The 13,818-nt window shown below is 41.3% G+C and overlaps 1 protein-coding gene across 6 annotated transcripts in view; it reads right to left on the bottom strand.

Annotated features, from left to right (window-relative positions):
• The window catches only part of ubr4 (ubiquitin protein ligase E3 component n-recognin 4), a 139,791-nt gene that overhangs the window by 124,930 nt on the left and 1,043 nt on the right, over positions 1–13,818 (bottom strand). For all 6 annotated transcript variants that reach the window (XM_033048265.1, XM_033048267.1, XM_033048266.1 and 3 more), the window contains exons 2-9: positions 7,836–7,933; positions 7,227–7,330; positions 6,375–6,504; positions 4,644–4,783; positions 3,605–3,707; positions 2,336–2,477; positions 1,959–2,083; positions 103–224 (exon numbers count right to left, since the gene is read on the bottom strand). In XM_033048265.1, the coding sequence (XP_032904156.1) occupies positions 103–224; positions 1,959–2,083; positions 2,336–2,477; positions 3,605–3,707; positions 4,644–4,783; positions 6,375–6,504; positions 7,227–7,330; positions 7,836–7,933 (964 nt within the window). The remainder of the gene's footprint in view (positions 1–102; positions 225–1,958; positions 2,084–2,335; positions 2,478–3,604; positions 3,708–4,643; positions 4,784–6,374; positions 6,505–7,226; positions 7,331–7,835; positions 7,934–13,818) is intronic.

Below are 13,818 nucleotides of genomic sequence, written 5' to 3'. Positions count from 1 at the left end.
TACCACGAAAACAAAAACAAATCGAATTTATCCCCGAGTGCTTGCATTATTCCAAAGATTAATTGCAATACTGTACAATACATCTCGTCATACAGCACTTACACATTTCTGTACAATTGTAGCTGCATCATTTTCATAGTCTTCATCTTTACTGGTAGACCCAGATCGAACTTGCAAGCTACTGCCTACATGTAGAATAGCCATGCATGTCGCAACACTCACTCCTAGTGAAAGAATACTAGAAATTAACAACTTTAAAACATTCAAATCTGGTTTAGATTGTATGATTAGAAACCAACTTTATGGCCTTCAAAAGGAAAGCTTAAATAAGAAATAATTTGTATTTACTGGGAAAACAAAGGGGGAGCTTTGGGTTATTAACATATTAAAAAAATCTGCATCAATGGCGGCTAGGATTTTCACGCAAGTATGGGAAGAAATGATGAGGCCACTGACCATAATTTTTCATCACTCTTTGGATACAGGGGCTGGGCCTGAGAACTGTAGAGTGTACATGTCTAACAGTTTAATCTCAAACTTCTCAGAATCTTTGATTGGGAATTTTATTAAGATTCAACTGGAGGAAATGAATTAATTAATGCAAGCATACAAGTACAAATCAAATTAGATTTGATTTTAATGACATGACGAATAAGGTTGATGAGGGTAATGCAGTTGCGTGTGAGCTTACAAAAGGCATTTTGATAAGGTGCTCATTAGTAAAGATGAGGCTCCTGGCATAAAAATGAAATTGAGAGCATGAACACTAAGTTGTCCTAGTAACAGATAACAGATTGTTGTCAAGGCTTGTTCAATAATGTACCAGGGAAGATGAATAATGATACTCCACAGGAAGCTGTGCTAGAACCATTTCCTTTTCTGATCCAAGACATAAGTATGCAAGCCACAATTTCTAAATTTGCAGATGACACAAATATTGGCAGTATTGCAAAAAGGCAATTGATAAAATTGCAGCATTTTCTAGCTAGGCTGGAAAAATGGCTTATGAAAGATGATGTTTTAATGAAAATAAATGTTAGTTGATTCATTTTTAGAGGAAACTGAGCAGCAATATAAAGGATATTGTACTAAAAGGCATGCAGGAACTGCTGGACCAGTGGACAGGGTTGACATCATTAAACTTGGCAAAGCCGATGAAGAAATAAGGCACATGTACTTCTGGGCATCATGAACTGGGACAAAGTATAAAGGAAGGGATGTTATGCATTAAGAAGGAAAGATCTTTATCATTCACTGGCCCACACTCAACTGTGCTCACTCCTGATCACTGCATCTGGAAGGATGTGATGGCATTAGATAAGGTTCAGGAGAGATTTATGAAAATTGTTCCAGGAGAAGAAACTAAAGTGTAAAGGATAGATTGGAGGCTCTAAATATGGTCTGTAGGGAAGGGGCTGAGGAAAGACTTGACAGAAATAATGAGATCTGGATAGGGTTGATAATGTTCCTGTGGTTGAAGGGTCAAAGATTAGATACAGGTATGAAATACTGACATGGGGTGCTTTTTTGCACAGTACATAGTTGAAATCTGTTGGTTCGGAATTGACAGATTCCACCAAGGCCCTCAAGAGGCAGCTGGATAAATTTTATGGGGAGGGGAAATTGTTAAAGCTGTAGAGAAAAGGCAGGGTGGGGTAGAATTCGTGAGCTGCTCTGGGAGAGAGCGGGCAGGGGAATAATGGACCAAATTGCTCCATCTGTGCTATAACCATTCTATGATTATAACATGCATGACAACTGAAAGAAAATTATACAAAAATGTTAACAAAATGACCACATTGCTCAATATAATCCTATTGACAGAGAACATTGGGTATGGTTTCTACCAGACCTACTTTCACAATTCCTCTCATGAAAATGGCATTTAAAAGGACACATTCATTTTAATCTGCCGTTTCCCAGCCTTGGAAAGGCATTTTATTTGTTGGTATACAGACCTGCATATAAACAACTCAGTGCTAATACAGTCACATCCTGTAATCTTTCAGGGGTCAGGGGCTCAAGAACAGGCAACGAGAGTGTGTCCAGTGCCATGGTAACGTCAATAACCAAGGAATGGAATCTGAAGATATAGCGTTAAAGAGAATTTTTAGAAAACAATGTATGGGAGAAATCAAAAATCACACGGCTTTAAAAAGACATGTGGATCAGTCAAATTTATACCCAGAGCAAATTAACCATTCAAAATGTATTACCTGAATCATTTATATAGACACAAAAGTGATAATTTGCCTCACATCAATCAATACGTTTTAACCAATGACATGAAAATTGAAAGTCAGTCATCAGTCCCCACTGAATGTTTACAACTCACCCATTCCGTACAGCAGTTGCGTCTGCAACTGTAGCAGGCATTATGAAAAAGGAGTTGGCAGAGACAGCATCTTGGAAACGGTTAATGTATCGCAGGAAGTAGGGAAGGTTTAAGCAGACCCGCAACAGCTTCTCAGAGCCTCCTGCAAAATGACAAGTAAATATTCTTCCTTTAACATCAAGTTAAATGTAAACAAGATCGCGCACAAGCAAATGAACCAAAGATAAGCATGACTATAAATCTGTTAGCCTCATATTTATAGCAGAAAATAATGGTTCAGGTCTTGCAAGATAGATTAACATAAGGGCCGTAAATATGGCTTTGTAGAGCACAAATTTAGTCCTATTTCTTAATTGCACTGAAAAAGGTTAAAATTGTGCATAAGTTCACGTACATATAAAACAACATTGGCCGCAGCACATGTCATTCCAATATATACTTCCCAACTCCAAGCCAACATTCAATTCATTCAGTTACTTGGACCTTGACTCTTATATGCAATGACTCTCTTCTTGGTAATGTCTTTACAAACCACCTCTGACTTTCTTTTAAATGCAGCTCTGCTAGGTCCCCCATACCCTATTGTCCACCAGTCACTCTCTACTCTTCTCATATCAGTCTCACCCGACTGTTGTGTTCTTCACTAAATTACCCAAATGTTTCTCAGCCCATGTGTAAAAATATATTGATTCTACAGTCTGATTCTGGGTTAGTGACATAGATGCTTCAAGTGTGGCAACAAGTTCACCAAAATACACATGCAGTCCCAAAACTCAAAAAGACAACGACAGTATTTAGTTTGTTCGATAATCATTTTAAATTTATGGAATCATTATTCACTCAACATCTCAGAGTTAAGGCTACATGTCTAGCTTTGCTTTTTGGATGTGGAGTAAGTAACACATGATTAAGGGTCAAAAAGGACTATCATTCCTGACTGAAAACAGCATTTAGTTAACCAACAAGCCCAATTGGTCTGAAGAAGGGTCTCGACCCAAAGCGTTGTCTATTTCCTTCGCTCCATAGATGCTGCCTCACCCGCTGAGTTTCTCCAGCATTTTTGTCGACCTTCGATTTTCCAGCATCTGCAGTTCCTTCTTAAACAACCCAATTGATTTGCTATTTTTAACGTCTGTAAGCAAGTTTAACGTCTATAAGTTTATGTAACATTTGTCATCACATTTATTATAGGAACGACTCAAATTGCTTTAAAATAATAACATTCCACTGCAGCTCTCTTTAGGGTGAAGTTTTCACATTTAAACTCACCCAATGCTTGTAAACTGGACACGTTCTGTGCAATGAATGCGTTTTTCATCTTGGTAACTGTTGCTTGATCTGTTACAGTCTGGTCATCACTTTCTCCATCCACCTGACAAATTAAAAAAGATACTCAAAATTCACATGAAGAAGACAAGCTGTGCGGCTGCACCAGTCTGTGTCGGTGTTTAATTCCCCACCACGCCAACCACTTTCTCTCGTATGTCATGTTTTCAACTACCTGTTCTAACTATTTGCCGAATTAGTAAAGGACAGTCAAAGCATCAACAGATTAAAAATAATATCTTTGGGTAAAAATCTTTATATTTTCACCTTGAACCTAGATTCCCATCTAGGCTTAACTGACAATAACCACTTAGGAAATAAAATGGAGATTATGATTGTAATTAACAGCTTCTTGCAGATACACAGCTACATCATGATACAGGTAATAATTCAGTCATAACTCACAATAAATTGGTCAATTGAACTATTCAAAACATTAAGGCGGGTAGCTCAAAAAGCAGTGATGTTCTTATTTGAAACAAAAATCCTGGATTTGCTGATGCGGGTGAATAGAACTATAAAACAAATCAGTAAGTGATAGAACGGGTGTAAGGGGCAGAATGGTTTCTTTCTATTTGTATACAAAAGAAAGGGTTTACCAGATTATATTTAATCTGCAAATAGCTTCATATAATCAAGGAGAGTGAAATAGAGGGAATGTGTTGTTTCACCACATACAACGTGTTGTTTCACTTTTTTTTTTTTTAATTAAAAAAAATTGGAGATGGTCATGTGTTCCATCAAATAAAGATCTTACAGAAATCCCCTACTCTAGTCAGAAACAATTTCCTTAATCAACTACATGCAAAAATAACCCACCATTTAAGATGTTGCAGTTGATTTCTCTTGGTACCCTCTACATTATCCCACTGGTACCATTTTATTGGAATGAATTGCAAAAACAGATTTTTGCAAATCAAAATCCTATTATTTTACAATTGTTGACATGACCCTAACAAAAAAAAGTGCAGAATTCATTTACCTGAGTCGCAGTAGACGGAGCAGATGAGTTTGATACATCTGGGTTGAAAACAGAAGTCAGCTGGTTCAAGAAGTTCATTTGCACTTCTTTTTGTCGTAGTTCAGGTGTCAATGGAGAGACGGTATCTTTTTGATCTTCCACTGGATAAATAATTATTTTATTGGAATTAAGCATAATAAAACCATCAATGATTCAGACTGTTACAGCCATACAGCATGGAATCAAGCCCCTGGACTCAACTTGCTCAAGCTGACCAATATATCCCATCTAAGCTAGTCCCACTAGCAGTCGTTTGGCCCATATCCGTCTCAACCTTCCCTGGTCTGAAGAAGGGTCTTCACCCGAAACGTCACCCATTCGTTCTATCCAGAGATGCTGCCTATCCCGCTGAGTTACTCCAGCATTTTGTCTATCTTTCCTATGCTAGGGGGCGCTGACCTGTGCGCGGCTGCCCAGCCAGCAGCTGTCCGTCTTTTCATCTTTTTTTTTATTTTTAGTTAGTTAAAGTGCTTTTGTTTCTGGAGTTCTAGACTTTTTTTATGTGGGGGGTGGGGGGGGGGGGGAAGGGGGAAACTACCTTTCAGGGTCCCTACCTGGTCGGAGAGGCAGCTTTTCTCCGGGCTGCTGTTTCGACCCGTCCTCGCGGCCTACCAGCGGGCCTGGAGTGGCGTTTCCTGTCGGGGACCCCCCAGAACCATGGCTTCGGCAGCGGCACAGCGCTGGAGCGCTATCGTGGAGCGGGCGATGCCTTGCCCGGGTCGCCGCGCTGGAGCTCCGGTGAGCTGAAGACCGCCGGGAACAACATCGCGGAGCTGCGGGTCTGAGGAGCGGCCGGCCGCGGGCAGCAGCGCTGACTTTACACCGGGAGCCTGGGGGTCTCGCGACGAGATCGCCAGTGGTGGAGCTCCAACCGGCGCGGCCTTGTCGGCTTCGGAAACCGCGGCCTCCAGTACGGCCTTTCCAGGTGTCCCAAGCCGCTGTGAGGATTCTCCCGACGCCGGAGCACCATCACCCGGCGAGAACGGCCAGGAACATCGGGCCTCCGTAGAGGCAACTGTGGAGGCCTCAATAGGCCCGACTATGGGTGAACTGGGGTTGGGGACTGGACTTTGTGCCTTCCCTCATGGTGGGAGCCATTGTGGGGGGATGTTCTTTATGTTTAAATCTCTTATTAATGTTATGTCTGTATTCTTTCTTTATGTGCTGCATTGGCAAGAAGCATTTCACTACACCTAGGTGTATGTGACCAATAAATAACCTTTGAACCTTTTGAACCTATCCAAGTGTTTATTCAAACCTGCCTCAACTACCTCCTCTGGCAGCTTGTTCCATATACCCATCACACTCTGAGTGAAAAGGTTATCCTTCAGGTTTCCATTAAATTTTTCTCCTCTCACCGTAAACCTTTGCCCGCTAGTTCTTGATTCCCCTACGATCGGAAACAGGCCGTGCATTCACTCTGCCTATTCCCATCATTAATTTATTCTTCTCTATAAGCATCTTGCGCTCCAAGGGATAAAGTCCTAGCCTGCCTAACCTCTCAAATCTTGGAAAGATCCTTGTCAAAATTTCTCTGCACTCTTTCCAGCTTAATAACATCCTTCCTATAGCAGGGTGCTCAAAACTGAACACAGTACTCCAAATGCGACCTCACCTGAACACCAAGGATTTCGTGGAAATTGGGTAACAGCAACAAGATAAACAGCTGAGATTAACATTCAAAAGGCTTACCATCTGAGAGAGTCTTTACTGTCATTGGAAGTTTGGCTGACTTCATCATCGCTGTAAATGTAATGATCTCAGTCCTGTCCAGTCGGCTGCAGCCAGTGCACAAGCCCTTGATCAATAGGATCAAGTGTTTCTGAGGAAGAAGTATGACAATCAAACAATAGTTGAAAAGTAGAAAACACTGTAAAACGCATCAATTTTAAGGTGGTTTCTGAAAGTAGCAAGAACATGAATTTAATCTGCAATAATTTTTAGAGTTACAGTATGACTTTTTATATCCTTGCATTTTTTAAGTAGCAAGATGAAACAGGAAGTCGGGCCAATTTTTAAAAAATCCGTATTTTACAAAGCAAATCCGTACATCCGTATTCTTATCGCATTTCCGTACAAAATACGGAAAATCCGTACTACTTGGCAGCTCTGTAAGCACCAAACAATTTTCACACAGCATGGTGTGGATTTCACTGGATTTATCTGTTCTTGCTACAGCTAGTTAAGAGTTGTTTGGAGCATAAGAAGAACTCGCTATGAGAAAATAAAGGCTCTTGGATGCTCATCCAAAGAGAGAAAGCTTTAATTTAACACCATTTCTAAAAGAATTTCCCTTCCAACAAATGTTGCAATTGAGTGTTTGCGTGTTACATTCTTGAGCCATGGAATGGGATTTGACCCATTGGAGAGATGAACCTTAGGAGAGGTGATGAACCCATCATTGACTATCCAGACCAAACACCAATGAAAAAAAATTAAAGAAGAATGAGGAGAAAGGGGAGATTGAATCCTACTTTGTTAGATAATTAATATTCATCAGAGAAGTCCATACAATTAAACCAGTCCGAAGAGTAAAGTCATTACCTGTGAAACAGCACATGCTTCATCTGGATTCTCGAGACGCATTAATGAAAATTCAATCAGGATTTTACATGCGGCAGTAACAGACAGCAATTGGTTCCTAGGAACTAGAAATATTGGAAGAGTTGGCAACAAATACAATAAATTTCCAAAACATTAACAATTTAAGGTATTAAAAAGCAAATAAATTAAACTAAAATGGAAACCTTCAGAAACTCTTTAAGTAAGACAAACTAGGAAGCTTTCAAGGCAACGAGAAGGCAAATGACTGCCATCTGTGCTGCATAATTCAATGATTCAGTCATACCACACAAGACATGGTAATATACCCGCACGCCCATGGGTCATTCAAAATCTAATCAGTAACAGTAAAAGGGTGTTGATGTGTTGAAAGTGGCAAACTGAACCTGGTCAAATGCCTTGAATTTTATCAGAACATTTCCTCACTCACAAGTCAAGGTGCCCCTAAATCTCCAACTCCATCTCTGAAGCTTAAATCCAGCCCAGATCAAACTACAGGGAGTCCAGTCTCCCCATGCTGACAACCATTACAATTCTTTATGAAATGTATTAAAATATTAACCAACAATAGATTTGATCAAAAATACTCACTTTGTGTACAGACTGTTGAGATGTAATGTGCAGACAACGCCACAAATGAAGAATAGAACGGTTCATAATGTTTGTCATGATGTAGAATCTCCTTCTCACTGAAAGACAAAACAAATAACTCAGAAACTTTAAAAGCAAGTACACATTAATCCAGCATAAATGTCGCAGCATTTTCATCCATGTTTTTAAAACAGAAATGCTGCTGATACTCAGCAGGACAAGCTTCACCTTTTGAACAGAAACATTATTAATGTTTCAAATAAAAGGGAATCAGTGAGGGGGGACTCGCATGCAAGTCAGGGAAAGGGGGCACTTACAAATGATCAAATCCTAAATGTTGCTGGGATTTCCCCCAATGGAATCCACCAACAAGCTTTGCTGAACCTCCATGATAAATGGCTACACTGGAGTGAAAAGAACAGCTATTGTCAGTTCTCTTGCAGCAACACTTCCGCCCATGTCTGGATCGGGAATTTGATGAAATGTGGAGCTGAGTGAATCACGGAAGAACTCAACTGAGCATGAGTTAGAACGTCATTGGTAAGTGGCTGCCTTATGACATCACAGTTGGTGGTTTTTCGGTTAATGTTTTGGAGTGCGTACAGAAGGCAGGCATTTCTCCGGCGGCAGAACCAACAAACTGCAAAACCAAACCTTGTTTGTTGCCAGAATGTATGACTACAGAGTTTTGCTTACTCTCCATGAGATAGATTGAACTTTTTTTCCTTGTTTGTTGTCACAGTTAAATTGTGTTCAACTCAAACCAACTCAAGTTCAACTGACTGCCTGTGATGCATGATATGAAGTGTTAAGATAGTCTGTTTTCTCTATAAGCTCTCTGCATCCATGAACATGAAGATGTATAGATACCCAAGGATAATATACAAATATGGGCAGTTTGACTATCTGACTGCATCCCTTTTGATAACCTATTGTAAATTTTAAAATTTTGAGAGACTTTGGTACATTGTACATTCCATCCGTGCTTATATGCAATAAAAAATTCCTTCTTTCAGTAAACTCCTAACTCGGAAGTTATTTTAATCTTTGACAACCTGTTATCGTGAACTGTGAAGGAAAGCACCTTCAGACAACAGCTGATTGAGCTGCTACCTCATAGCGCCAGAGGTACAGGTCCCTCATAGCTGTACTCGTGACCATAAACTAAACTGAACAGTTTAGTACTGAAATACAGTGAAAAGCTTTCACAGTCTCACAGTGCCAGAGATCTGGGCTCAATCCTGATGTCTGATCCTGTCTGTGGTGAATGCATATTCTCCATGACCAAATGAGCCTCCACGGATGCTCCGGGCCCCCACCCCCCCATCCCATCCCATCCCATTCCAAAGCCATGCAGGATTAGTAGTATAATAAGCCTTAGTAAAATGTCTCTATTACCTAAGTTAGTGGAAGAATCTGGACAGAGTTAAAGAGAACTGGGGAGAATAAAAATAGAATTTATGTCAGAATAGTGCAAATGGGTGTTTGATGGTCAGTGCAGACGGTGAACTGATTGCCCCAGATGCATGATGATTGTCTATATGATTCTGCAAGGAGGAAAAGTAAAAGGCCAGTGTCTTGCTGAAAAACAGGCGACAAATCAGGAATAATATGAATTCATCTGAAGCCAATTAAAATAGGTATGGAAGGTGCAGAAGTCGTCTGTAAAATTTGGGAATGTCAATTAGATTTTTGATGGAAACATTTCCTGAGAGGATTTAGAGTGAAAGGCAGATGAGTTGGAATCAACAAGACAGGTGATAGCCTGCCATAGCATCTGCCCAGTGTGCATGTGTACATACCTCTGGCGAGTCAGAAGAATCTATGAGGCTACATCCGCTAAGACAACAAGCTAACCCCCCCCCCCCCACCACATCTCAGCATACTTCTAGCCAACGTTCAATCACTCGAGGACAAACTAGAAGAGTTCAGAAAAAGACTGCTGTTCCACAGGGATATCAGAGACAGCCATGTTTCACTGAAACATGGCTCAGCCTTGATACTCTTATACAAAGCACGGTTTTCTCTAATTATAGTAAGAACAGCATACAATATTCAGACATAATGAAAACGGCGGTATCTGCTTTATTGTCGATGTTTCGTGGTACACTGATGTGACGGCCCTAGGTAATTTCTGCTCCTCTGCACTGGAATAACTGATCATGAAATGCCATCCCTCTAATCCACCATGGGAATTCACTTCGACCATCTTGTCAGCAGTCTACACAGCACCCAAATCCAACGGCAAGATGAATTGTACTCGGTTATCAATTATTTTGAGATAGCAAACCCTGATACCCGATTCATCATCACTCGCAACTTCAATTAGGCACACCTCAGGAATGCAATCCCCAAATACCATCAGCATGTCTACTTCTGAACTTGGGGTGTTAACACTCTAGACCATTGCAATACCACCATCAAATACGCCTATCGCTCCATCCCCCTTCCTCATTTTGGCCAGTCTGATCATCGGTCAGTACTGCTCTTGCCGGTTATAGAGGGAGATTGAGGCACGAGGCACTAACGATGAGAGTAATGCAGCAGCGGTCAGAGGGGGAAGATTTAAAGAAAATGCACAGGACATTTTTTTTTGTTTGTTTTCACGGTGAGTGGTCAGTTCCTTAAATCTGCTGCCTGGGGTGGTGGAAGAAGCTGATATGGTAGTAGGCTTTTGAAAAGGCACATGAATATGCAGGATATGGAGGGATATGGGTCACATAAGGAATTAGTTTGATCAGGCATTATGTTTGGCATCATAGGTCGAAGTGCCTGTCCCTCCACTACACTGTTTACCCCATAATTTCATTTGCAGTAATGTTACCATCCTGTATTAACATTGATAATCTATCCTTTTAAAAAAAGGTTGTACTGAAAATGAGTGAATAAGATCAGACAGCGCGACTTTACTCCTGTTGCCCTGCTAATCTGCAAGATAATGAAGTCCTGTGCAGTACGCTGTCTAGCATTGGAATTTAGAAGGATGATGGGGAACCTCATTGAAACTGAAAGGCCTGGATAATGTGAATGTGATCAGGATGTTTCCACGAGTGGGAGATCTACGACTAGAGGGCACAGCCTCATAATAAAACGATGCATGTTTAGAAAGGAGATGGGAAGGAATTTCTATAGTCAGAGGGTAGTGAATCTGGGGAATTAATTGCCACAGACGGCTGTGGCAGCCAAGTCATTGAGTATTTTTAAAGCGGAGATTAACAGGTTCTTGATTAGTATGGGTGACAAAGGTTATAGGGAGAAGGCATGAAAACAAGATTGAGAGGAAAAGATAGATCAGCCATGATGCAATGACAGAGTAGACACGATAGGCCAAATGGCCTAATTCTGATTCTAAGGCTTATGAACTTAAGAAACACCCAGCAGATTCTGATGAAAGATCGTTAACTGGAAACATCAACTATTTCTCGTCGCAGATGATGCCTAACTTGCCGAGTGTTAACATCATTTTCTGTTCTTGATGTTACATTTTTTACAGGAAGTGTGAGGTATCATCAAATATCAGCAACACATCCTTTGAATGAGTTGCTCCAAATTGCCGGGAGACGGGAATATATAGAGTTATCAGGTGAACGCCAGTATAGAAATGTTTTAAGTGTACCATTCTTGGACAAAAGTATTTATTTTTTAACAACAAACAGTTCCTCCTCCACAGATCTCGAGTGTGTCTTGGACTGCTAATAACTCAAACACATGGGAGACGGCAACCCAAGAGTATACAAAAGGCAAAGAAGTGGCCACAATAGTGCCCAGTATTAATTCAATAAACATCACAACATTTTTTGGCATCAAATCAAACACAAGAAAGCACACTGTCCTCCCCCAGCTGCCACATCTGTCCTTCTCCATATCGCAAACCATGAAAACTCTCCAATGATTGGAATTATTCCCAATCTTAACCTAGAACATTGCAACTGCAGGTTCAAAGGATGTCAGAAATAGGATGTTCATTAATCAAGTCTGTTTTATTCAAAGCTCAACCAAAAATTTAGCAATATCTGCAAACATCAAAGCTTGAGCATTGGACTCTCAAGTGGAAACACAAGTGTGATCATCACACTTTGATATCCAATAGCATTACCGATCCCATATACCCCACATCTCCAGGAGGGTCAACACACGAGACGTCACCTTCCCATTTTCTCCAGGAATGCTGCCTGATCCGCTGAGTTACTCAAGCATTGTGTATCTATCTTTGGTATAAACAAGCATCTGCTTTCTTTCATCGTATCTGGCATCATGTTAAGCAAAGATATTGTGGGTCCGTTCCTGTGCAGTTCTATGTTCTCCACAAACACTGCCTCACTCACTATGTCCAGCATTTTCTGCTAGAAACTGTACAGAAACACACTCGGTGATACAGACACGGTCAGATTTATCTCCCTTCATTTATGGACAAACCCTTTTTGTGAGGATGTAACAAGTAGAATGGATAAGGGAGAGCCAGTGGATGTGGTGTATCTGGACTTTCAAAAAGCCTTTGACAAGATCCCACACAAGAGATTAGTATGCAAAATTAGAGCACATGGTATTGGGGGTAGGGTGTTGACACGATAGAGTTGGTTGGCAGACAGAAAGCAGAGAGTAGGAATTAACGGGTCCTTTTCAGAATGGCAGGCAGTGACTAGTGGGACGCCGCAAGGCTTAGTGCTGGGACCACAGTTATTTACAATATATATTAACGATTTAGACAAAGGAATTAAATGTAACATCTACAAGTTTGCGGATGACACAAAGCTAGGTGGCAGTGTGAGCTGCGAGGAGGATGCTATGAGGCTGCAAGGTGAGTTGGATAGGTTGGGTGAGTGGGCAGATGCAGTATAATGTGTATAAATGTGAGGTTATCCAGTGGTGGCAAGAACAAGAAGGCAGATTATTATTTGAATGGTGTCAGATTAGGAAAAGGGGAGGTGCAACAAGACTTGTTCATCAGTCATTGAAAGTAAGCATGCAGGTAAAGCAGCCAGGAAAGAAAGCAAATGGCATGTTGGCCTTCATAGCAAGAGGGTTTGAGTATAGGAGCAAGAAGGTCCTACAGCAGTTGTATAGGGCCCTGGTGGGACCACACCTGGAGTATTGAGTGCAGTCTTGGTCTCCTAATTTGAGGAAGGACCTTCTTGCTATTGAGGGAGTGCAGTGTAGGTTCACCAGGTTAATTCCTGCGATGGCGGGACTGACATATGATGACAGAATGGATCGACTGGGCTTATATTCATTGGAATTTAGAAGGATGAGAGGATATCTTATATAAACATAAAATTCTTAAGGAATTGGACAGGCTAGATGCAGGAAAAATGTTCCAGATGTTCGGGGATTCCAGAACCAGGGGTCACAGTGTAAGAATAAGGGTGAGGTCATTTAGGACTAAGACGAGGAAAAACATTTTCACCCAGCGAATTGTGAATCTGCGGAATTCTATGCCACAGAAGGTAGTGGAGACCAATTCATTGGATGTTTTCAAGAGTTAGATATAGCTTAGCTTGGAGTTACAGCGTGGAAACAGGCCCTTTGGCCCACCTTGTCCGCACCAACCAGGATCCCCACGCATTAACACTGTCCTACACCCACTAGGGACAATATACACATACACCAAGCCAATTAACCCGGAGTGTGGGAGGAAACCGGAGATCTCTGAGAAAACCCACGCACGTGACTGAGAGAACGTAAAACCGTACAGACAGCACCTGTAGTTGGGATCGAACCCAGGTCTCTGGCTCTGCAAGCACTGTAAGGCAGCAACTCCACCGCTGCGCCACCATGCCGCCCTTAGGCCTTAGGGCTAACGGAATCAAGGGATATAGGGAGAAAGCAGGAACGGGGTACTGATTTTGGATGATCAGTTGGCTCGAAGGGTCGAATGGTATCCTCCTGCACCTATTTTCTGTTTCTATACCTCAGGTAAGATTGGAGGGGAAATGGCAGAGATTTCGAGAATACCAGGCACTTAAATGTTTAAATTATGGGGAGA

This window comes from Amblyraja radiata, chromosome 31 (assembly GCF_010909765.2).
Source record: "Amblyraja radiata isolate CabotCenter1 chromosome 31, sAmbRad1.1.pri, whole genome shotgun sequence".
Taxonomy (NCBI): domain Eukaryota; kingdom Metazoa; phylum Chordata; class Chondrichthyes; order Rajiformes; family Rajidae; genus Amblyraja; species Amblyraja radiata.
The sequence above is the reverse complement of the archived record's forward strand: the minus strand, read 5'-3'. Positions and strand labels throughout refer to the sequence as shown.